Source organism: Phaenicophaeus curvirostris, chromosome 38 (assembly GCF_032191515.1).
Source record: "Phaenicophaeus curvirostris isolate KB17595 chromosome 38, BPBGC_Pcur_1.0, whole genome shotgun sequence".
NCBI lineage: Eukaryota > Metazoa > Chordata > Aves > Cuculiformes > Cuculidae > Phaenicophaeus > Phaenicophaeus curvirostris.
The window spans coordinates 2,036,601-2,057,832 of NC_091429.1; the positions used below are offsets into that span (position 1 = coordinate 2,036,601).

The 21,232-nt window shown below is 60.1% G+C and overlaps 3 protein-coding genes across 3 annotated transcripts; all 3 read right to left on the reverse strand.

Moving 5' to 3' along the window:
• Nucleotides 1-4,402: 4,402 nt before the first annotated feature.
• On the reverse strand, nt 4,403-9,457 carry GPR182 (G protein-coupled receptor 182). The gene is made up of 3 exons (XM_069879663.1): nt 9,336-9,457; nt 6,141-7,455; nt 4,403-5,411 (listed from the first exon to the last, which is right to left on the reverse strand). Exon 2 carries the CDS (start codon nt 7,445-7,447, stop codon nt 6,353-6,355), a length of 1,095 nt encoding a protein of 364 aa, XP_069735764.1. The 5' UTR covers nt 7,448-7,455; nt 9,336-9,457; the 3' UTR covers nt 4,403-5,411; nt 6,141-6,352.
• A 3,247-nt stretch (nt 9,458-12,704) lies between these two features.
• LOC138732892 (retinol dehydrogenase 16-like) lies at nt 12,705-15,832 on the reverse strand. Its single transcript, XM_069879660.1, has 4 exons — nt 14,898-15,832; nt 13,958-14,216; nt 13,136-13,299; nt 12,705-13,052 (listed from the first exon to the last, which is right to left on the reverse strand). The coding sequence occupies exons 1-4, from the start codon at nt 15,484-15,486 to the stop codon at nt 12,826-12,828; spliced, it is 1,239 nt and encodes a 412-aa protein (XP_069735761.1). The 5' UTR covers nt 15,487-15,832; the 3' UTR covers nt 12,705-12,825.
• An 89-nt stretch (nt 15,833-15,921) lies between these two features.
• Nucleotides 15,922-20,307, reverse strand: LOC138732896 (retinol dehydrogenase 16-like). The gene is made up of 4 exons (XM_069879666.1): nt 19,960-20,307; nt 18,846-19,104; nt 17,119-17,282; nt 15,922-16,955 (listed from the first exon to the last, which is right to left on the reverse strand). Exons 1-4 carry the CDS (start codon nt 20,273-20,275, stop codon nt 16,738-16,740), a joined length of 957 nt encoding a protein of 318 aa, XP_069735767.1. The 5' UTR covers nt 20,276-20,307; the 3' UTR covers nt 15,922-16,737.
• Nucleotides 20,308-21,232: the final 925 nt, after the last annotated feature.

The window sequence follows — 21,232 nt, forward strand, 5'->3', positions numbered from 1 at the left end:
CTCCCGGCTGCGCTGGCGAGGCCAGCTCCGTGCGGGCAGTGTTTACACCAGGAAGGGTGGGGATCAGCTATTTTTCCCCCTGTTATCCTGCTGTGGGGCAGAGGTGGAGAGGAGCCAGCGTTCCCAGCGCCACCGCCGGGCTCCGACTGCCCTCGCTAACTCATTCTACCTCACAAACAGGAAGCGCTTTTGGGGCTTTCGAGCCACGGTCGGTCGTGGTAAATGGGCCCTTGCGCTCCTGTAAAGACGTGCTGTTACGAAACTCGTGATTTCCGAACCGTGTGAACTCATCCCATCCCACTTTCCCCCCCCTTCTTCTTTTGGAGGGACAACCCCGTGGTAGAGGAGCGATGCGGCCGGTGGCTAGGAATTCTCCAGGGGGTCACTCGCCCCTCTCCGTGTGGCCTTGGGCAAGTCACGTCACCGCTTTTGCCTCAGTTTCCTCATCTGTAAAATGAGGGTGGTGACTCTTGTGGTACCTACCTACCTCCCGGGAGCGCGGTGACTGGCTTTGCCTGCAAGGTGCGGGGGAGACGCGGAGCACTCGGTCTGTAGAATCCGAGGGGAACGACACCCTCCAGCCTTTCCCGTTCTGTGCCAGGTCCTTCCAGGTTTGCTCCTGTTTCAGCTTCTCCAGCTCCCTTTGGCCTTGACCCCATCGCAGCGATGCAGGGAGTGGGGCTGGCTCGGTGCCGCTGCGTCTGCTGGGAGGGGGAAGCTGGAATGTGTGCGTGGGGTTCGTGGCTCTGGGGTTTGCTGGTGTGTGGCTGTCAGGAGCAGGAGGAGTTCCCATCCCAAGCAAAGAGGAGCTGGTGGTGTTCCCTGGAGGGGTTTGAAAGATGGATGGATGAGCAGGGACATGGGTTAGTGATTGATGGGAATGGTTGGACTTGATGATCCAGTGGGTCTCTTCCAACCTGGTCATTCTATGATTCTATGACTCAATGATCCGGTTGGTCCTCTCCAACCAGGTGGTTCTGTGGTGGGTGCAGGTGGAAGCCCCTGCCCTTCGGCTCCATCCATCCCTGTGGTTCCCTGTAGAGCTGCGTTCCCACCACGGTAGCTCCGGAGCCAGGTCCAGCCTTGCTGTGACAGGTGAAGACACGAGTCGGTGTCGAGCTGAGTCCCAGCTAGACCAAACAACCCTTCCCAGACAGCTCCTTCATCCTGAGCTTGTGTCATCTGCAGTCTCAGCTCCAACCCCGCTGGGATGGGAGGAAGGAAGGAACGAGAGGCCAGGGTTAAGGATGAGGCCACAAGGAGTTTGTGCCCTGGTCTAGTGGCCAGGTTTGGGGCTGACGTTGCCACAGGGGTGTTAAACTGGACGTGTCCTGATTTTGGTGCCTGGAGCCCATTCCCAGAGGAGAAACCGAAGTAGGAGCTGACCCTGCAGCTTCCCAGGCTGAGCCAGAGCTCTGCTCTGCAGACTCCAGTCTCGTGGTCCTGCTGGGCTTGGTCTGGGCTCTGCAGGGTCTGTGGAGCCGGGTTCTGCTGAGCGCTGGGAAAAGTAAAAAGAAAAATCATTCTGAGTACGTGTGGCGCTTTAGGAACTTGAGGGAGTTGGCGGTGGATTGCCGTGGGCTCCTCTGTGGGATGGGCTGGCGGGGAGGGAAGGATGTGACCCGCTCAGCTCTGGAGTTTGCTGTGAAAAGAGGGAGGAGGTGGACGAGAGCCAAGTCCTCGGAGCCTCGAGACCCTCCTGGAATGTCCCAGACATCCCAACGAGCTTTGGGATGGGCTGGGACGCTGCCGCGTGGTCGTGTCCTTGGCTCTGGGTTGAGCAAAGCTGTGAAGCAAAAGCCTTTTGTGCACATGAACCAAAAAGAGAAGCTTTTACACTGAAAACACTACTGGGCAGAAGGAGCCCACCCAGCGGACGCGGGGGTGGGAGAGGAGAAACCCACCCTGGTTTCTGCTGGGTTTTGTTGGTTGTGGGGACAGAGAGTGCTCGGAGCCCTGGGATTCCCATGTCTTGGGTTCTGCCTTGTGTTATTGTGAGTCACTCCCGTGTGGAACATCCCGAGTCCAGTCCTGGAGGGGATGCAGGGGTGGACCGGAGCCCGTGGTGCTCCCGTGCTGGGCTGGCCTCGTGCTGCTGCTCTTCTCCCAGGAGGGGTGGGAGATCTGAGTGCTCCAACCAGGAGGGTCCAGGGCCTCTCAATGCCTGCAGCCCTCCCTGGGGCTCTATCCCCCTCCCCTTGGTGGTGTGGTTGTCCCAGGTCCAGCCAACCTGGCCGGTAACTCCAGCATTCCTCTGGGAAGCCGAGCAGCTGGGGAGGATGGGGTCAGCTGGAGCAACGGGCTTGTTGGGGTTGCCCCATGGGCTGTGTTGCCGCGAGGAACCGTAGCTCTGACGTGGCTGCATCACTGGGGAGACCGCTCCTCGAATCCTGGGGTCAGTTCTGGGCCCCTCCCCACAAGAAGGATGTTGAGGCTCTGGAGCGAGTCCAGAGAAGAGAATGGAGCTGGTGAGGGGGCTGGAGAAGAAGAGGAGCGGCTGAGAGAGCTGGGGGGGTTTAGCCTGGAGAAGAGGAGGCTGAGGGGAGACCTCATTGCTCTCTGCAACTCCCTGAGAGGAGGCTGCCCAGGGAGGGGGTTGAGTCCCCTTCCCTGGAGGGGTTTAAGGGCCGGGTGGACGAGGTGCTGAGGGACATGGGTTAGTGATTGATGGGAATGGTTGGACCCGATGATCCTGGGGGTCTTTTCCAACCTGGTGATTCTATGATTCGATGACTGCAGTGGAGGCACCTGGTGATGCCAGAGCTCCCAGCCTGTGTGCGGGGCTGCTGGGATGCAGCCGCGTCCAGCTCTGCGTTGGGGGCCGAGCAGCAGCAGGGGAGCTGGGACGGCACCTCTGGGCTCTGTTCCTGCTCCACTGCTGCCTCCCTGCTCGCTCCCGGCCCCTCCGAGGCCGTGGGACCACACTCACCTACCTCGCCCGGGGCCAACGGGGGGTTTGACCCGTGGTTGCAAAGTGCTTTGGGATCCTGCGGGCGCAAGGGGGGAGATGCAGCCAGCAGCGGCCGCGTCGCAGAGTCTTGCGGGAAGCCTGGACGCAACCCCCTGCTCCAGCTCCTACAGCGCCAAATTCCATTTAATCCCTTCTTTCTCACAGGATCCAGGTCCCTTACCAGAGTAATTAAGCAGAAGGAAGAGTTAATGGCTGTCTAACCTTTCGTTACGTTGATCGTAGGTACTGACCTCCCGGTATTTAAGTGTTTACTATCTATTGCTGTAAAGTTTTGTATATTTTGTAAGCTCCCCGGCAGTAGACGTCCACGATCGTTGTACATCGGGTTCTTTTCTACTCATTGTTCAGCACAAAGTGTGGTTTTTATTTAGAATAATAAAATGGAAAATGGTGACCTCTCGTGCGCTGCTGCTTTACGCAACTCGGTTCTGGGGGCGCGCGGGGGGCATTTCTCCCTCTCCAGGATTGTCCAGCAGAGCTCGGGAGCCGTTCCTGCAGGACTTGTGGCAGCTGGAGCCTCTTCCTCAGCCGTTCCTCGTAAGGCCTGTTCTCCAGCCCCCTCCCCAGCTTCCTTGCTCTTCTCTGGACTCGCTCCAGAGCCTCAACATCCTTCTTGTGGGGAGGGGCCAGAACTGACCCCAGGATTCGAGGAGCGGTCTCCCCAGGGCCGAGTCCAGAGGGAGAAGAACCTCCCTGGCCCTGCTGGCCACACCGGGTCTGATCCAAGCCAAGATGCCCTTGGCCTTCTTGGCCACCTGGGCCACTGCTGGCTCAATGGGTGCATAAAAACTGGAGTGGATACTCGGTGATGGCTCAGGAGACCAGAGTAGAGCCAACTCACCCTGAGGGGATGTGGAGCTTTAGGAGGGATCCAGCTGGAGCATCTACTGGAGATGTGGATTGTGGAGCCTCAATCGCTGCACGAGGGTTTATTTGAGGCTCTGGAGCGAGTCCAGAGAAGAGCAAGGAAGCTGGGGAGGGGGCTGGAGAAGAAGAGGAGCGGCCGAGAGAGCTGGGGGTGTTTAGGCTGGAGAAGAGGAGGCTGAGGGGAGACCTCATTGCTCTCTGCAACTCCCTGAGAGGAGGTTGTGGAGGGGAGGGAGCTGGGCTCTTCTCCCAAGGGACAGGGGACAGGACGAGAGGGAATGGCCTCAAGCTCTGCCAGGGGAGGTTTAGGATGGACATTAGGAAAAAATTTTTCACGGAAAGGGTCATTGGTCCCTGTCCGAGGCTGCCCAGGGAGGGGGTTGAGTCCCCTTCCCTGGAGGGGTTTAAGGGCCGGGTGGACGAGGTGCTGAGGGACATGGGTTAGTGATTGATGGGGATGGTTGGACTTAATGATCTAGGAGGTCTTTTCCAACCTAGTGGTTCTATGATTCTATGAATTGAGGCTGCTCTGGCCGCGAGGTCTATGAACAAAGTCACAGACGCTTTGGGAGAGTTAAAAACCATGAGTTTAATAGCTCAGATACCGAGTTTTACATGTTTTGAGTAACTTGCAATTGAATATGTTGCTGTCCTGGTTATGTCACACCTCAAGCGTCTTCTCTTTGTGTCCTCGGCTTCCATTTCTTCACTGGGAGCAGCAGAGGAGGAGCAGAACGGAGCCTGCGCTGCTATATCCAAGACACCAGCTCCTTCCCCAGGTCTGGAATGAAATATTCCTCCCTGAGAGGCAGAGTTGGTCTTTTCTGCGGCTGCTGGCAGCAAGAGGGGAGCAACCTTGAGGTGTTGAGTGATTCTCTGTGAGCAGCAAACCCTTCCCAGCCCGTTGGTGATAACCAAGTGCCCCTGTTAACCCCTGCTCCTGGTGCCTCCGCAGCCCAGGACATCCTGCTCCCCCAGCTCCGCGCTGCCGCGAGCATCCTGTCCCGCAATCTGCTTATTCTTTGCTTTTTTTCCAATGTGTTTCTTGAGCAGCTCAAGGTCTTTGGGAGAGATTTATGGGCTGCTCGTTCAACCTTCCCGTGCCGGGGGCCTGACCCGCAGCGCGTGACAGCGGAATCCGGGCAGGGATGAGCTTTCTCCGGATGCTCCAGTTCCTTATCCAGCCTGTGCTCCAGCTCTGAAGGTTTCTGCACGCGTTTGCACTCCCCTGGGGCCACTTTGATTGAAAAGGAGAGCGCGCAAAGGGCTTTCGGAGCCTCCCGAAGGATAGAAACGTGCCTGGTAGCCTCAAGAACCCACTGGAAGATGCTCTAAAGGCATCTGGGTTCAACAGGATGGGTCTTCAGCTCCAAAACTTCACCTGGGATGTGTACCAGGCACGTTGGGAGCAGATGTGTCCAGGCTCACCTAGTTTAGTGGGGGTGGCTTTGTAGGGCTGGATTTGTGTCCAGAGTTCCGAGCAGGCAGAGCAAAGCGTTTTATACAGCAAGCGTTTCATGTGGAAAACAGGAAATATCCCTTTCTCCTGTTTCTCTCGCTGAATTGCCGGGTCCTGCCCTTGGGGCACAACAACCCTGAGCAGCTCCAGCCTAGGAGAAGTCTGGCTGGAAAGTGCCTGGAGGAGAAGGACCTGGGGGGGTTGGTGGAACAGGAGCCAGCAGGGGCCCAGGGGGCCAAGAAGGCCAAGGGCATCTTGGCTTGGATCACACACGGTGTGACCAGCAGGGCCAGGGAGGTTCTTCTCCCTCTGGCCTCGGCCCTGGGGAGACCGCTCCTCGAATCCTGGGGTCAGTTCTGGGCCCTCCCCACAAGAAGGATGTTGAGGCTCTGGAGCGAGTCCAGAGAAGAGCAAGGAAGCTGGGGAGGGGGCTGGAGAAGAAGAGGAGCGGCTGAGAGAGCTGGGGGGGTTTAGGCTGGAGAAGAGGAGGCTGAGGGGAGACCTCATTGCTCTCTGCAACTCCCTGAGAGGAGGTTGTGGAGAGGAGGGAGCTGGGCTCTTCTCCCAAGGGACAGGGGACAGGACGAGAGGGAATGGCCTCAAGCTCCGCCAGGGGAGGGTCAGACTGGACATCAGGAAAAAATATTTCATGGAAAGGGTCGTTGGGCACTGGCAGAGGCTGCCCAGGGAGGGGGTTGAGTCCCCTTCCCTGGAGGGGTTTAAGGGCCGGGTGGACGAGGTGCTGAGGGACACGGGTTAGTGATTGGTGGGAATGGTTGGACTTGATGATCTGGTGGATCTTTTCCAACCTGGTGATTCTGTGATTCTATAAATTGATCTGACACAGCCTCACATTGGAGGCGAGGTGGCTGTCGCTCCCTGCTCCATCTCAGTCCACTCTTGGTGCCCTGCGAGCACAGGAGGTGCCCAGCCGAGAGGTGTTTAAATGTTGAGTGTCTACTCATCACCAGGAAAACCATCGTGTTGACCTCAACAAGAGGAGCTTCCCCCAGACCAACCACTTGCTGGTGACAAGCAGGAGAGTCCGGTCCCCTTTAATTGGAAGGGCTGTTGTCCTTTGCGATGACGATGGAGTGCTGCGTGGTGGAGGTGGAGTTGTCTGCGCCCTTCTGGTTGTCCTGGTCCTTGGGGATGTACTTAACCACGGCGGAGATGAGCTTGCTGCGGAAGTTTTTGCTTAGGAAGTTGTAGAGGATGGGGTTGACGACGCAGTGGAGGAGGGTGAAGCAGTCGATGACGTCGTAGAAGAAGTAGAGGAAGTGAGCGAAGGTGCAGTGGAGGATGATGTGGTTGCCGTCGAGGGTGAGGAGCGTGAGCATGATGTGGAAGGGCAGCCAGCTGAAGAGGAAGACGGCGATGTAGGCGTAGATGAGCAGACAGTGCTTCCCGCTCTCCGGCTTGGTGCGCTTGATGAACCTGGCCGTCAGGATGTTGAAAACGGTGATGATGGGGAAGGGGATGAGGAACCCAACGGTGGTGGTGGCCAAGCTGACGGCCAGCGCCCACTCGTCGTAGGTCTCGAAGGGGGCCATGAAGATGCAGATGGGCTCTCCGGTGTTGACAAGCTGCATGTGGGCGACCTCCACGAAGGGGATCATCGCCGCCAAGACCCAGCTGCAGGCGCAGATGACGCGGCGTGCGCGGTGCTGGTGCTTGCGCCAGAAGAGGGAGGAGCTGGTGAGGGTCACGTAGCGATCCACGCTCAGGCAGGTGAGGAAGAAGATGCTGGCGTACATGTTGGCGAAGTAGAAGTAGTGGGTGAAGCGGCAGAGGAAGCTGCCCCAGAGCCAGGTGTAATCCAGCATCACCTCCAGCATCCAGATGGGGAGCGAGAGCAGCACGCCCAGGTCGGCAATGGCCATGTTGATGATGTAGAGGTTGACCAAGCTCTTGTGGCCCCGTGTCTGCCAGTTGACCCAGATGACGAGCAGGTTCTCCACCAGGCCCACCACGAAGATGACCAGGTAAAGGATGAAGAGGATCACGCGCTTGACGTTCTCATCCAAGCCGAACTCACAGAAGGTGTAGGTGTAGTTCAGCAGGTGGAAGAGCTCGGACCAGTTGTGGTAGTCCCCGTACTCATTCAGGACAGTGTGTGTCTCGGGATGGGCAGTGGTCACCTCAGCCATCCTGGTAGCTGTAAGGAAAGGGAAAACACCGGGTTGTGGTTCAGCAGCTGCATCGAGCAGGACAGCTTGAAAACACAGCGAGACAGCCAATCTCTCCTGTTGACACTCTGTCCTCATGGGCAGCTCTGGAAAGACCCTTCTCTATTTGTCTTTTAATCCAGTGTTTCCTCCCATGGGCTGAACAGGCTGGATCCATGGGCTGAGAGCAACGGCAGGAGGGTTAACGAGGCCAAAGGCCGGGTCCTGCCCTTGGGGCACAACAACCCTGAGCAGCTCCAGCCTAGGAGAAGTCTGGCTGGAAAGTGCCTGGAGGAGAAGGACCTGGGGGGGTTGGTGGAACAGGAGCCAGCAGGGGCCCAGGTGACCAAGAAGGCCAAGGGCATCTTGGCTTGGATCAGACCCGGCGTGGCCAGCAGGGCCAGGGAGGTTCTTCTCCCTCTGGCCTCGGCCCTGGGGAGACCGCTCCTCGAATCCTGGGGTCAGTTCTGGGCCCTCCCCACAAGAAGGATGTTGAGGCTCTGGAGTGAGTCCAGAGAAGAGAACGGAGCTGGTGAGGGGGCTGGAGAAGAAGAGGAGCGGCTGAGAGAGCTGGGGGGGTTTAGGCTGGAGAAGAGGAGGCTGAGGGGAGACCTCATTGCTCTCTGCAACTCCCTGAGAGGAGGTTGTGGAGAGGAGGGAGCTGGGCTCTTCTCCCAAGGGACAGGGGACAGGACGAGAGGGAACGGCCTCAAGCTCCACCAGGGGAGGGTCAGGCTGGACATTAGGAAAAAGTTTTTCCCGGAAAGGGTGATCGGGCAGTGTCCGAGGCTGCCCAGGGAGGGGGTTGAGTCCCCTTCCCTGGAGGGGTTTAAGGGCCGGGTGGACGAGGTGCTGAGGGCCATGGGTTAGTGATTGATGGGAATGGTTGGACTCGATGATCCTGGGGGTCTTTTCCCACCTGGTGATTCTATGACTCTTTGATTCCCCACATCAGCCCTCAAGCAATGCGGTGCCTGCATCAGGCAATAACTTCACATCCCGGCCATGAACACCAGCCCCCCTGCACCCAATCATGTTCCCAGGAGGCGGCTGGACCCTGTCCTGCACCCAGGGACTGGAACCGTCAGAGGGAAGGGACAACGGTTGGGTGAGAGCATCCACCATCCCCAAGGCTCGGCAGCACCAGACATTGCAGCAGTGGAGCTGAGAACTCTGGAGCCACTTTGGACGTCCAGGGAAGATGCCCACTCACGCTGTCCCCCCCAACACCTCCAGAGCTCAGGTTGTGTTGCCACAGAGCCATGGGAACCTCGACTCCAGCCCTGTCCTCGCGTGCAGCAACCGGCTGCGAGGTGCGTGGACCATTGAACGCACCGGTGATCACGTCTCCTCACCTCCATGCCAGTAAGAAACCCCTGTCCCCACCCCAGCCCTGGGTAATTCAGGTTATTCCTGAACACAGCCGCCCACCCGTGCGCTGCCGGGAGCCGTTGGGACTTCCAAGTAGGTGAGAAAATTATAAACTTAAGGGAAATGCGCTTGACCTTCACATCCTTTTATTGCCCCAAGCGTGAGGGCTCTGATCCCAGCACAGCTGTATCCGCACGGTGACGATGCCACAGACCTCGTCCAGCTTTGAGCTTCTGGAAGAGCTCACAGGACCGGCGATTCCTTTGGGAAAGCTAGAGGAGCGCGTGGTGCTGCTGGGGGCTCTCGGAACCCGGGGAGTCCCACAGCTGAGCATCGACACAGGAACATCAGCCCTGCGGCTTCACCCACCCCCTCCCAACACCTCAGCAGAGAGGAGAGTGCGACCACGGGGCTGGAGTCTCCATCCCCAAAGCTCCTTGACCCTCACCCAGCAGCAAGTCCCGAGAGAAGCCGGTGGGATGGAGAAGCGATGTCTTACCGGTGGCAGAACCGGAGGCTGCGTGGAGCTGGAGCAGCTGCTTGGGGAGCGCAGAGATCCTCTCGGCTCAGCAGCTCGTGCGCCTCTGGGAGAGCAGAGCGATCGCCGTGACACGGTGCTCAGGGTGGGCTTGGTGGTTGCTTCCCGGCAGGAAATGACCGTCGTGGTCCGATATCCTGAGACAGCCCAGCGCCGGTGACTTCTGACTCGAATTCCAGCCCGGAGCTCAGCTCCCGTTGCGTTGTGTCACGGGGCTGGGGATGGAGCAGGAGGCTCTGGGCAGGTGTCGATGTGGGAGATGTGGATGTGGGGATGGAGCAGGAGGCTCTGGGCAGGTGTTGATGTGGGAGCTGAGGATGTGGAGATCATAGAATCACCTGGTTGGAAAAGACCCACTGGGTCATCGAGTCCAACCATTCCCATCAATCACGAACCCATGGCCCTCAGCACCTTGTCCGCTCATCCCTTAAACTCCTCCAGGGATGGTGACTCAACCAGACGGAGCAAGAACCTCTGGGCAGGTGTCAATGTGGGATCTGTGGATGTGGAGATGGAGCAGGAGGCTCTGGGCAGGTGTCAATTAGATGTGGAGATGGAGCAGGAGGCTCTGGGCAGCTGACGGTGTGGGAGCTGTGGATGTGGAGATGGAGCAGGAGGCTCTGAGCTAGTGTTGATTGGATGTGGAGATGGAACGGGAGGCTCTGGGCAGGTGTGGGTGTGGGAGCTGAGGATGTGGAGATCATAGAATCACCTGGTTGGAAAAGACCCACTGGGTCATCGAGTCCAACCATTCCCATCAATCACTAACCCATGGCCCTCAGCACCTCATCCACCCGTCCCTTAAACCCCTCCAGGGAAGGGGACTCAACCAGACGGAGCAAGAAGCTCTGGGCAGGTGTCAATGTGGGATCTGTGGATGTGGAGATGGAGCAGGAGGCTCTGAGCTAGTGTCAATTGGATGTGGAGATGGAGCAGGAGGCTCTGGGCAGGTGTCGATTGGATGTGGAGATGGAGCAGGAGGCTCTGGGCAGGTGTTGCTATGGGAGCTGTGGATGTGGAGATCATAGAATCAAAGAATCATAGAATCACCAGGTTGGAAAAGACCCCCAGGATCATCGAGTCCAACCATCCCCATCAATCACTAACCCATGGCCCTCAGCACCTCGTCCACCCGTCCCTTAAACCCCTCCAGGGAAGGGGACTCAACCAGATAGAGCAGGAGGCTCCAGACAGTGTTGATTGGATGTGAAGATGAGCAGGAGGCTCTGGGCAGGTGTCAAGGTGGGAGCTGTGGATGTGGGGATGGAACAGAGCTCCCTGAGGCCCCTCCAGGCTGGTCCCCTGTGCCATCACCCCTGCAGGACCCACCTGCTGTGGCCCCACTGCTCCTGGGGACTGGGTCCTGCCCGGGTCCTGCTGTGACCACCAGGAGGTTAAGGTGCATCCTTGGGCTTGGATGAGCCATGAGCCGGGTCCTCTGCTGGCTCTGCGAGCCCTAAGGAGTTAAGGTGGGCTAAGGAGAAAGTGCCAACTGCTCCTGCGATGCTGGGATGAGCCCAAGGGTTGGGGAGAGAGGGCTGGAAGCTGCGTGGCTCTGCCACAACAGCGTTGCTGTCGCTCCGAGCTGCTGCAGGAGGTGATGGGACACGGTTATCGCTGCAGAAGCACCTCTGGCTGCGCAGCAATTAATCACCGAGCTGTGATTGCTTGGCACTTTTGCAGGGGAAGGGAGGGGGCTCCAGCCTTGCCCCGGCACTGGGGAGGGGGCCGATAGGCAGCGAATTTTGCATCGAGCTGCAAGTCCTGCGAAACAATGGCAGGAAATCTCCCTTTTCGAGCGCAGACAAGACTTTGCGATCAACAATCGGCTCGGAAGGAAGGCACGGCCGGAGCGGGGAAGCACGAGGGCACTGATAAGTCGGCTCTCACAACAACAAGCCCAGCGCCGCTGACCCCGCGCGCAGGTACCCAGCCCAGTAAGGGCTGCAAACAGGAACCCAGCGGCTTTGTGCTCACCCTGCGCGCCGTGGGACGCGGGTTGGCTCCATCGCGGGGGATCGCGAAGGGCTGAGCCGCCAGCTGATGGCTGGAAGGGGGTTTTGCCCCCTCAGGAGGCAGGGATGCTGCTCGTTTCCATTTAACCCATCAGGAAATTCTCACGCTGAATGTGGATCAAGAGCGACCTGGGCGCTGCAAGCCTTCCCCTTGGGGTTGGCACCAGGGCTGCTGGTCCCAGTGGGAAGGTGAGATCTGGGGAGCTGGTTGGATTCCTGAGCCGCGGGGAGCAGGGCAGGTGGCTCCCCATCCCTGCCAGGATGCTCAGGATGCTCCGAGGCTGCTGGCCCCCAGGTGCGTGGCAAGAGCCTCTGGCCTTCCTAAGAGTCCAGTTCCCCCCTTTCTCTGGAGATAAGTGGAAAAATGCCATTTCCTCCCCAGAAAGGCCTTAAGAAGGCCAAGGGCATCTTGGCTTGGATCAGACCCGGCGTGGCCAGCAGGGCCAGGGAGGTTCTTCTCCCTCTGGCCTCGGCCCTGGGGAGACCGCTCCTCGAATCCTGGGGTCAGTTCTGGGCCCCTCCCCACAAGAAGGATGTTGAGGCTCTGGAGTGAGTCCAGAGAAGAGCAAGGAAGCTGGGGAGGGGGCTGGAGAAGAAGAGGAGCGGCTGAGAGAGCTGGGGGGGTTTAGGCTGGAGAAGAGGAGGCTGAGGGGAGACCTCATTGCTCTCTGCAACTCCCTGAGAGGAGGTTGTGGTGGAGAGGAGGGAGCTGGGCTCTTCTCCCAAGGGCCAGGACGAGAGGGAATGGCCTCAAGCTCCACCAGGGGAGGGTCAGGCTGGACATCAGGAAAAATTATTTCATGGAAAGGGTCATTGGTCCCTGTCCGAGGCTGCCCAGGGAGGGGGTTGAATCACCTTCCCTGGAGGGGTTTAAGGGCCGGGTGGACGAGGTGCTGAGGGACATGGGTTAGTGATTGATGGGAATGGTTGGACTCAATGATCCAAGAGGTCTTTTCCAACCTGGTGATTCTCTGATTCTATGACCCACTGGATCATTGAGCCCAACCTGTCTTTCAGACCCCTCCAGGGCCATTCCCTCCCGTCCTGTCCGTGCCCTGAGCGCCGATCCTGTGCCGACCGGGCTGAGAGCTCGTGGGTACCAGACTTGCTGGCATCGTGCCTGGAAGGGAGCGCCGGCTGCCAGCGCGAACCCGAGGTTGCCCAAGGCTAAGGGCTCGCGGGCAGTGAAGGAGGATGGAGCCACCTCCAGCTCTCCAGCTTCCCTCTGTGGCAATGAGGGAAGAGGTGGAGCTGAGGAGAGAAGCCCCACGGCCGCGCCGGCGGAGCAGGTTACCCCACGCTGGCCAAAGCTCTCAGACACCTCGAGGTTGGGGTCACCGCGGGCAGCCCCTCGCTCGGCACCGGATTTATTGAGTGCAGTAACTGGAGCCCAAGATGAGCAGGGTCCGTGGGTGCCGCGTCCGCATCCCTGGTCCTCAGGGGTGTGCGGGCATCCTCCCAGCTGGGACGGGATAGATGAGGCTGAAGAAGGCGTCGGAGAGCCAGGAGGGACAGTAGCTGAGCAGGATGAAGAAGCGAGCGTCCCAGCCGGCTGCGTAGCGGCTGCGGGGCCAGCGGGCGAGCAGCGCGTGAGCCATCGCGGTGGTGACGGAGTCCAGGTGGGCGCTGCCCAGGCGCTGCGGCCAAGCGCTCCGCTGGATGTCTGCGAGGACGGAGCGGGGGGGGTCAGCGAGGCCGGGGGACGCCGGCGTGGGGGTCACCGGGGCCACACGGGGATGAACTTACAGGTCTCCAGGAAACCACGGCCATAAGCGGCTTGGATCTCCAGCGGGAGCTGCTCCCAGAGGTGCTTTAAGTTATTCCTAACCTTCACGGCATCGCTCAACGCCGTGCAGAAGAAGCCGGGTTCAATGATGGAGACCTGAACCCCGAAGGGGCGCAGCTCGCACCTGGTGGGGAGGGGCCGTCATAGAATGGTTTGGGTGAGAAGGGAGCTCCAAACCCATCCAGTCCCACCCCTGCTATGGGCAGGGACACCTCCCACTGGATCAGGGGCTCCAAGCCCCATCCAACCTGGCCCTGAACCCCTCCAGGGATGGGGCAACTACAGCTTCTCCAGGCAACCTGGGCCAGGGCATTACCACTCAGACAGAAAAATATTTCTTCTGAAGATCTCATCTCAATCTCCCCACTTCCATCTGAAAACTGTTCCCATTGTCCTCTCCCTGCGCCCCCCTAATCAAGAGCCAGAGTTGAGCAGGGGCTGAGCCACATGCAGAGCTCATGAACCCCCCCGTCACCCCCATGTCCCCTGGGTGCCTTTGCCTTGCTCAAGAGTTTCTCAAAACCCTTACAGTTGCCCAACGGCTGATCCTGCTGTGTCTCATTTTCCTAATCTGTGGGCAACCACAGAGCTATTGCGCCAGCCGCTGCTTTGGCTTGTTGCTGCTCAGCTCTACGGGAAGGATGGAACTGGACGCAACAAAATCGCTGCGTGGGAAAGCGAGGAAGAGCCACCCAGCACGTACCCAGCTGCTGGAGAAGCCCCAGCACAGAGGAGCCAGTGGGCCACCGCTCTACCACCTCTGGTAGCCACCACCGCCGTACCTGAGGCTGTCAGAGAAGGCTTCCACACCAAACTTGGAGATGCAGTACCCCCCGCCGAAGAAGGAGACTCGGCCCATGACGCTGGCCACGTTGACCACCCGGCCCCGCGCCCGCCGGAGCAGCGGCAGGAGGCTCAGCGTCACCTCGACGAGGCCCAGCAGGTTGACGTCCAGCACCTTGGCGAAGTCCTCCTTGGTCAGCCACTCGTTGGGGGCGGTGGGGATGGCGATGCCCGCGTTGTTCACCAGCCCCCAGAGACCTGGGGATGCGGGAGGAGGTGAGCAGGGATGCTCTGTCGCCCCTGGCAGAGGCTGCAAAGCACGGGGAGGGCTGGCAGGGGCGACGATGGGGACAACGATGGAGGTGATGGTGGAGTTGATGCTAGGGACCACGAAGAGGATGATGATAAGGATGAGGATGATGATGGGGCAACGATGGGGGTGATGATGGAGACAACAGTGGGGTTGAAGGGGATTATGATAAGGACAAGGAAGGGGATGATGATGGGGGCAACGATGGGATTGAAGGGGATGATGAAGAGGACGATGATGGGGTTGAAGGGGATGATGATGGGAACAGCGATGGGATTGAAGGGGATGATGGAGGGGACCACGATGGGGTTGAAAGGAATGATGAAGGGGATGATGGAGGGGATGATGATGGGAACAGCGATGGGATTGAAGGGGATGATGGAGGGGACCACGATGGGGTTGAAAGGGATGTTGAAGGGGATGATGGAGGGGATGATGATGGGAACAGCGATGGGATTGAAGGGGATGATGGAGGGGACCACGATGGGGTTGAAAGGGATGTTGAAGGGGATGATGGAGGGGATGATGATGGGGTTGAAAGGGATGTTGAAGGGGATGATGGAGGGGATGATGATGGGGTTGAAAGGGATGATGAAGGGGACGATGAAGGGGGAGGCTCTCCATCCTACCTTGGTTGCCCACGCGCTCCCGCACCCAGGCGGCGACGCTGGCGATGCTCTGGCTGGAGGTGACGTCCAGCCGCACGGTCTCCAGCCGCGTCGAGGCGGCCGCCCGCAGCTGCTGGGCCCCGTGCTCGGTCAGGCAGGCGGCCAGCACCCGCAGCCCCCGCGCGTCCAGCTGCCGTGCCAGCCGGTTCCCAAAGCCGCTGTCGCAGCCCGTGATCAGCACGAACTTCTCCGAGAGCCCGGGCACCGTCTGCCGCTCCCGGTGCCAGCGCCGGAGCAGGAGCAGCCCCGCCAGCACCGCCGCTGCCAACAGCCACATCGTCAGCACCGGCTCCAGCTCAGCCCCAGCCGCCCCACATCCCACGCTCCCACGGGCGCCGTTTATACGGAGCCGGCACGGTCCAGCCCCAACGCCGTTGGCCAACGCTTGGTGGGAACGCCAGGATTGCTCTGGACGATGCTGGAGAAGAGGTGGGATTGCAGCAGCACCTGGAGGAAGCTCTGCATCTCTGGATTGCAGCACCCAGCCTCGCCCCACACCGAGCCACGTGCCTTTGGCTGTTTGTGCTGGCAGGGTGGATCCCCGACGCATTTGGCTGAACTCTCCGGGCACGGTTGGGAAGAGCCAGCCCTGGATTTCTCCTTCTCACCCGTCGCCAGCCTTGGTCTGGAAGGAGACGGTGGCTTCGTTTGCACACGCCAGCGTAAGACTGGCACGAGGAGACACAGAGACCCCAGCGCAGCGATGCTGGGCACAGGGAACCATGAGCGGCACCGTGGGTCTGCGGAGCCGAGCACAGGAGCCGGCGCTGCCCGAGGGTCTCCAAGGAGGAGCAGAATCCAGCCAGAGGCTGCCCAGCCCCGTGCTTGGAAGGAAACCTGCCCATTTTCCAGGATCAGGGTTTCATTCCCGCGTTTCACCAGCTGGAACGCTGGCACAGGTGAGTGCAGCTCACCTGTCGGAGAAGCAGGAGCACGGCATCGGTGCCAGGGCTCGCGCCAAGGCGGAGAACTGAGCCCTGCCGGGCACGGAGGAGCTGGATTTATTCAGAAGTAAACGCGTCTGCTGGCTGAGAGGCGTACGGGGAGTTGGGAATTGAGGAATTGAGAAATTGAGGAATTCAGGGACAGCAGGCTAAGAGATTTACGGTGAGTTGGTAATTGAGGAATTCAGGAATTGAGGAATTCAGGAATTCAGGAGTTCAGGGACAGCAGGCTGAGAGGTGTATGGTGAGTTGGGAATTCAGGAATTCAGGGAAACAGGCTGAGAGGTGTACAGTGAGTTGGGAATTGAGGAATTGAGGGACAGCAGGCTGAGAGGTGTAAGGTGAGTTGGGAATTGAGGAATTCAGGGAACCAGGCTGAGTGGTGTACGGTGAGTTGGGAATTCGGGAATTCAGGGACAGCAGGTTGGGAGGTGTATGGTGAGTTGGGAATTGAGGAATTCAGGGAAACAGGCTGAGAGGTGTACGGTGAGTTGGGAATTGAGGAAATGAGGAATTCAGGGAAACAGGCTGAGAGGTGTATGGTGAGCTGGGAATTCAGGAATTCAGGGAAACAGGCTGAGAGGTGTACGGTGAGTTGGGAATTCAGGAATTCAGGGAACTAGGCTGAGAGGTGTATGATGAGTTGGGAATTGAGGAACTGAGGAATTGAGGAATTCAGGGACAGCAGGCTGAGAGGTGTATGATGAGTTGGGAATTGAGGAATTGAGGGACAGCAGGTTGAGAGGTGTATGGTGAGTTGGGAATTGAGGAACCTATTTGCACGGCCTCGTCCGCGGGCGCTGCTGGACCCCACCCTGCCAGATCGTGGCTGTGCTGCCTACGGCAACATCCCTGCCTCAGGCTTTCGGGGCAGGTCTGGGGTAGAACCAGGTGAGCACGGCGTCGGCAACCGCCGAGGGCATGTAGCTGAGGGGGATGTAGAGCAGCTTGGCGTCCCAGCCGGCCGAGTAGCGGGTGCGGGGGTAGCAGCTGGTCAGCGCGTGCTCCATGCAGTCCGTCACCAGCGCCAGGTTGGTGTTGAACCCCTTCTGCATCAACCGGAGCGTCGCTGAAACTGCGGAGGAGGAAAGCGCCCGTCAGGCTGCCAGCCTGAGACCCTCAGATCCACAGCAGCCAAATTCCGGGGTGGGATGATGGGGCAGTGGGACACCCCCCGGCCCCAGCGCATCCCTTATGCCACGAAACAGCGCTGCTCAGCCTTTAGGTGAGGTACTTACAGCTCTTCAGGTATTCCTCTCCGTAACTCGCTCTGATTTCCTCCGGGAGCTTCTTCCACATGGATCTAAAATTGTCCTCGAGGTTCTCCACGTTGGTGATCTGCGTCTTGAAGTAGCCCGGCTCGATGATGCTGACCTTCACCCCAAAGTTGCGCATCTCAAGCCTAAAAAGAGATCGAGCCCTATGGGAGCAGCGCCCGAGGGCATCGCCGGTGCTGTCACAGGGAGCCTGGCCAACCCCGGCACGGGTCCATGGGGGCACGGAGCAAACATCTGCTGAGCCTGGATGGGACGGGGGCAAAGTAAACCTGGGGATGCGGAGCTATTGCCTGCAGGACACAGTACGGGGCAAGGTCCAGTGGGGGAGGCTCAGAGCGGAGCAGGCGGTGCCAGCGGGTGCGGCCACGGTCACCCCGGCACTGGGGAGTCACCAGGAAAGGACGAGCTTAGGAGCTCTGCCAAGCCCTTTGCCCTCCCTGCCCTCGCCTGAGATTGGAGGCCAGTGACAAGTGGTGTCCCCAGGCTCAGGGCTGGGTCCAGCCCTGTTCAGTGTCTTTATCAATGAGCTGGATGGAGGCATCGAGGGCACCCTGAGCAAGTTTGGGGATGACACTAAGCTGGGTGGAAGCTGGATCTGCTGGAGGGTCGGGAGGCTCCAAAGGGATCTGAACAGGCTGGATCCATGGGCTGAGACCAACGGCAGGAGGGTTAACGAGGCCAAATGCCGGGTCCTGCACTTGGGGCACAACAACCCTGAGCAGCTCCAGCCTAGGAGAAGGCTGGCTGGAAAGTGCCTGGAGGAGAAGGACCTGGGGGGGTTGGTTGAACAGGAGCCAGCAGGGGCCCAGGAGGCCAAGAAGGCCAAGGGCATCTTGGCTCGGATCAGACCCGGCGTGGCCAGCAGGGCCAGGGAGGTTCTTCTCCCTCTGGCCTCGGCCCTGGGGAGACCGCTCCTCGAATCCTGGGGTCAGTTCTGGGCCCCTCCCCACAAGAAGGATGTTGAGGCTCTGGAGCGAGTCCAGAGAAGAGCAACAAAGCTGGGGAGGGGGCTGGAGAAGAAGAGGAGCGGCTGAGAGAGCTGGGGGTGTTTAGGCTGGAGAAGAGGAGGCTGAGGGGAGACCTCATTGCTCTCTGCAACTCCCTGAGAGGAGGTTGTGGAGAGGAGGGAGCTGGGCTCTTCTCCCAAGGGCCAGGGGACAGGACGAGAGGGAATGGCCTCAAGCTCCGCCAGGGGAGGGTCAGGCTGGACATCAGGAAGAAATATTTCACGGAAAAGGTGATTGGTCCCTGTCCGAGGCTGCCCAGGGAGGGGGTTGAGTCCCCTTCCCTGGAGGGGTTTAAGGGCCGGGTGGACGAGGTGCTGAGGGCCATGGGTTAGTGATTGATGGGAATGGTTGGACTCGATGATTCTGGGGGTCTTTTCCAACCTGGTGATTCTATGATTCTATGGTTGGAAGTGGAGCAGAGGCTGCTGGGGGCTGGCGAGGATCCCCAGGCAGGAGCTCGATCCCGCAGGACCCGAGTCGTGGAGCTGGGGCACAGGGTGTCCTGACACCGGGTCTAGGCGTTCCCCATCCCCGCGGCCTCTCCGCCGGCGCTGCGGCTGCACCCGATCCAAACTTGTCTACGCAACTTCGAGGAAGCGGTTTGTCACGTGGAGGCTTTGGGCCAGAGCCCAGAAAAGTAAACGGGGAAGTGAGAGACATCGTCTGTCGTGCCCAGCTTACCGAAGACAGTCGGAGAAGGCTTCCACACCAAACTTGGAGATGCAGTACCCCCCGCCGAAGAAGGAGACTCGGCCCATGACGCTGGCCACGTTGACCACCCGGCCCCGCGCCCGCCGGAGCAGCGGCAGGAGGCTCAGCGTCACCTCGACGAGGCCCAGCAGGTTGACGTCCAGCACCTTGGCGAAGTCCTCCTTGGTCAGCCATTCGTTGGGGGCGGTGGGGATGGCGATGCCCGCGTTGTTCACCAGCCCCCAGAGACCTGCGGATGCGGGAGGAGGTGAGCAGGGATGCTCTGTCGCCCCTGGCAGAGGCTGCAAAGCACGGGGAGGGCTGGCAGGGGCGACGATGGGGACAACGATGGAGGTGATGGTGGGGTTGATGCTAGGGACCACAAAGAGGATGATGATAAGGATGAAGAAGGGGATGATGATGGGGCAACAATGGGATTGAAGGGGATGATGAAGAGGACGATGATGGGGTTGAAGGGGATGATGATGGGAACAGCGATGGGACTGAAGGGGATGATGGAGGGGACCATGATGGGGTTGAAAGGGATGTTGAAGGGGATGATAAAGGGGATGATGACGGGGTTGAAAGGGATGGTGAAGGGGATGATGAAGAGGACGATGATGGAGTGGAAGGGGGTAATGAAGGGGACCAAGATGGGGTCGAAGGGGGCAGTGAAGGGGACCAAGATGGGGTTGAAAGGGATGTTGAAGGGGATGATAAAGGGGATAATGATGGGGTTGAAAGGGATGTTGAAGGGGATGATAAAGGGGATAATGATGGGGTTGAAAGGGATGGTGAAGGGGATGATAAAGGGGATAATGATGGGGTTGAAAGGGATGGTGAAGGGGATGATAAAGGGGATGATGGAGGGGATGATGATGGGGTTGAAAGGGATGTTGCAGGGGATGTTGAAGGGGATGATGGAGGGGATGATGATGGGGTTGAAAGGGATGTTGCAGGGGATGTTGAAGGGGATGTTGAAGGGGATGATGGAGGGGATGATGATGGGGTTGAAAGGGATGTTGCAGGGGATGATGATGGGGTTGAAAGGGATGGTGAAGGGGACGATGAAGGGGACGATGAAGGGGGAGGCTCTCCATCCTACCTTGGTTGCCCACGCGCTCCCGCACCCAGGCGGCGACGCTGGCGATGCTCTGGCTGGAGGTGACGTCCAGCCGCACGGTCTCCAGCCGCGTCGAGGCGGCCGCCCGCAGCTGCTGGGCCCCGTGCTCGGTCAGGCAGGCGGCCAGCACCCGCAGCCCCCGCGCGTCCAGCTGCCGTGCCAGCCGGTTCCCGAAGCCGCTGTCGCAGCCCGTGATCAGCACGAACTTCTCCGAGAGCCCGGGCACCGTCTGCCGCTCCCGGTGCCAGCGCCGGAGCAGGAGCAGCCCCGCCAGCACTGCCGCTGCCAACAGCCACATCGTCGCCACCGGCCACGAACCGGGAGCCCCGACCTTGGCTCTGCCGTCCGGTAAATGATTCACGAGCGCCGCCCGCTCCCCGCCCCCCCGGGGCCGCCCCATCCCGGTGCCACCGCCCCCCCCGGGCATCCCGGACACCCCCCCCCCGATGTCCCCGTGCACCCCGGAACCCCCTAAACCCCAGGAGCTCCGGGATCCTGGGACCCCCGGACCCCGCTAGACCCCAGGAGCCCCCCCCCTCCGAGCACCCCGGACCCCCCTGAACCCCAGGAGCTCCCGGGACGCCCCTAACTCCGGGCATCCCGGACCTCCTATTACCCCGGCACCCCCCCACCTCGACCCCTCCCAGGACACCCCCAAACCCCAGGACCTCCCGGGACACCCCCGATTCCGGGCATCCCGGACCCCCTTTGACTCTGGAACCCCCCCAACCCCTCCCTGAACCCCCAGACCCCTCTAAACCCCGTAAACCCCAGGACCTTCCGCATCCTGGGACCCCCTTTAACCCTGGGACCCCCCGACCCCTCCTTGGAACCCCTGCACCCCCCTAAACCTCAGACCTCCCGGGACACCCCCGACTCCGGGCATCCCGGACCCCCTTTGACTCCGGGACCCCCCCGACCCCTCTAAACCCCCCAAACCCCAGGACCTCCCGGGACACCCCCGATTCCGGGCATCCCGGACCCCCTTTGACTCTGGAACCCCCCCAACCCCTCCCTGAACCCCCAGACCCCTCTAAACCCCCTAAAGCCCAGGACCTTCCGCATCCTGGGACCCCCTTTAACCCTGGGACCCCCCCCCGACCCCTCCCAGGACCCCCCAAACCCCAGGACCTCCCGGGACACCCCCGATTCCGGGCATCCCGGACCCCCTTTGACTCCGGGACCCCCCCCCCCCCGGTCCCCCTGAACCCCAGGATCTCCCGGACCCCGGGACTCCCCGGTGCCCCCTTGGCAC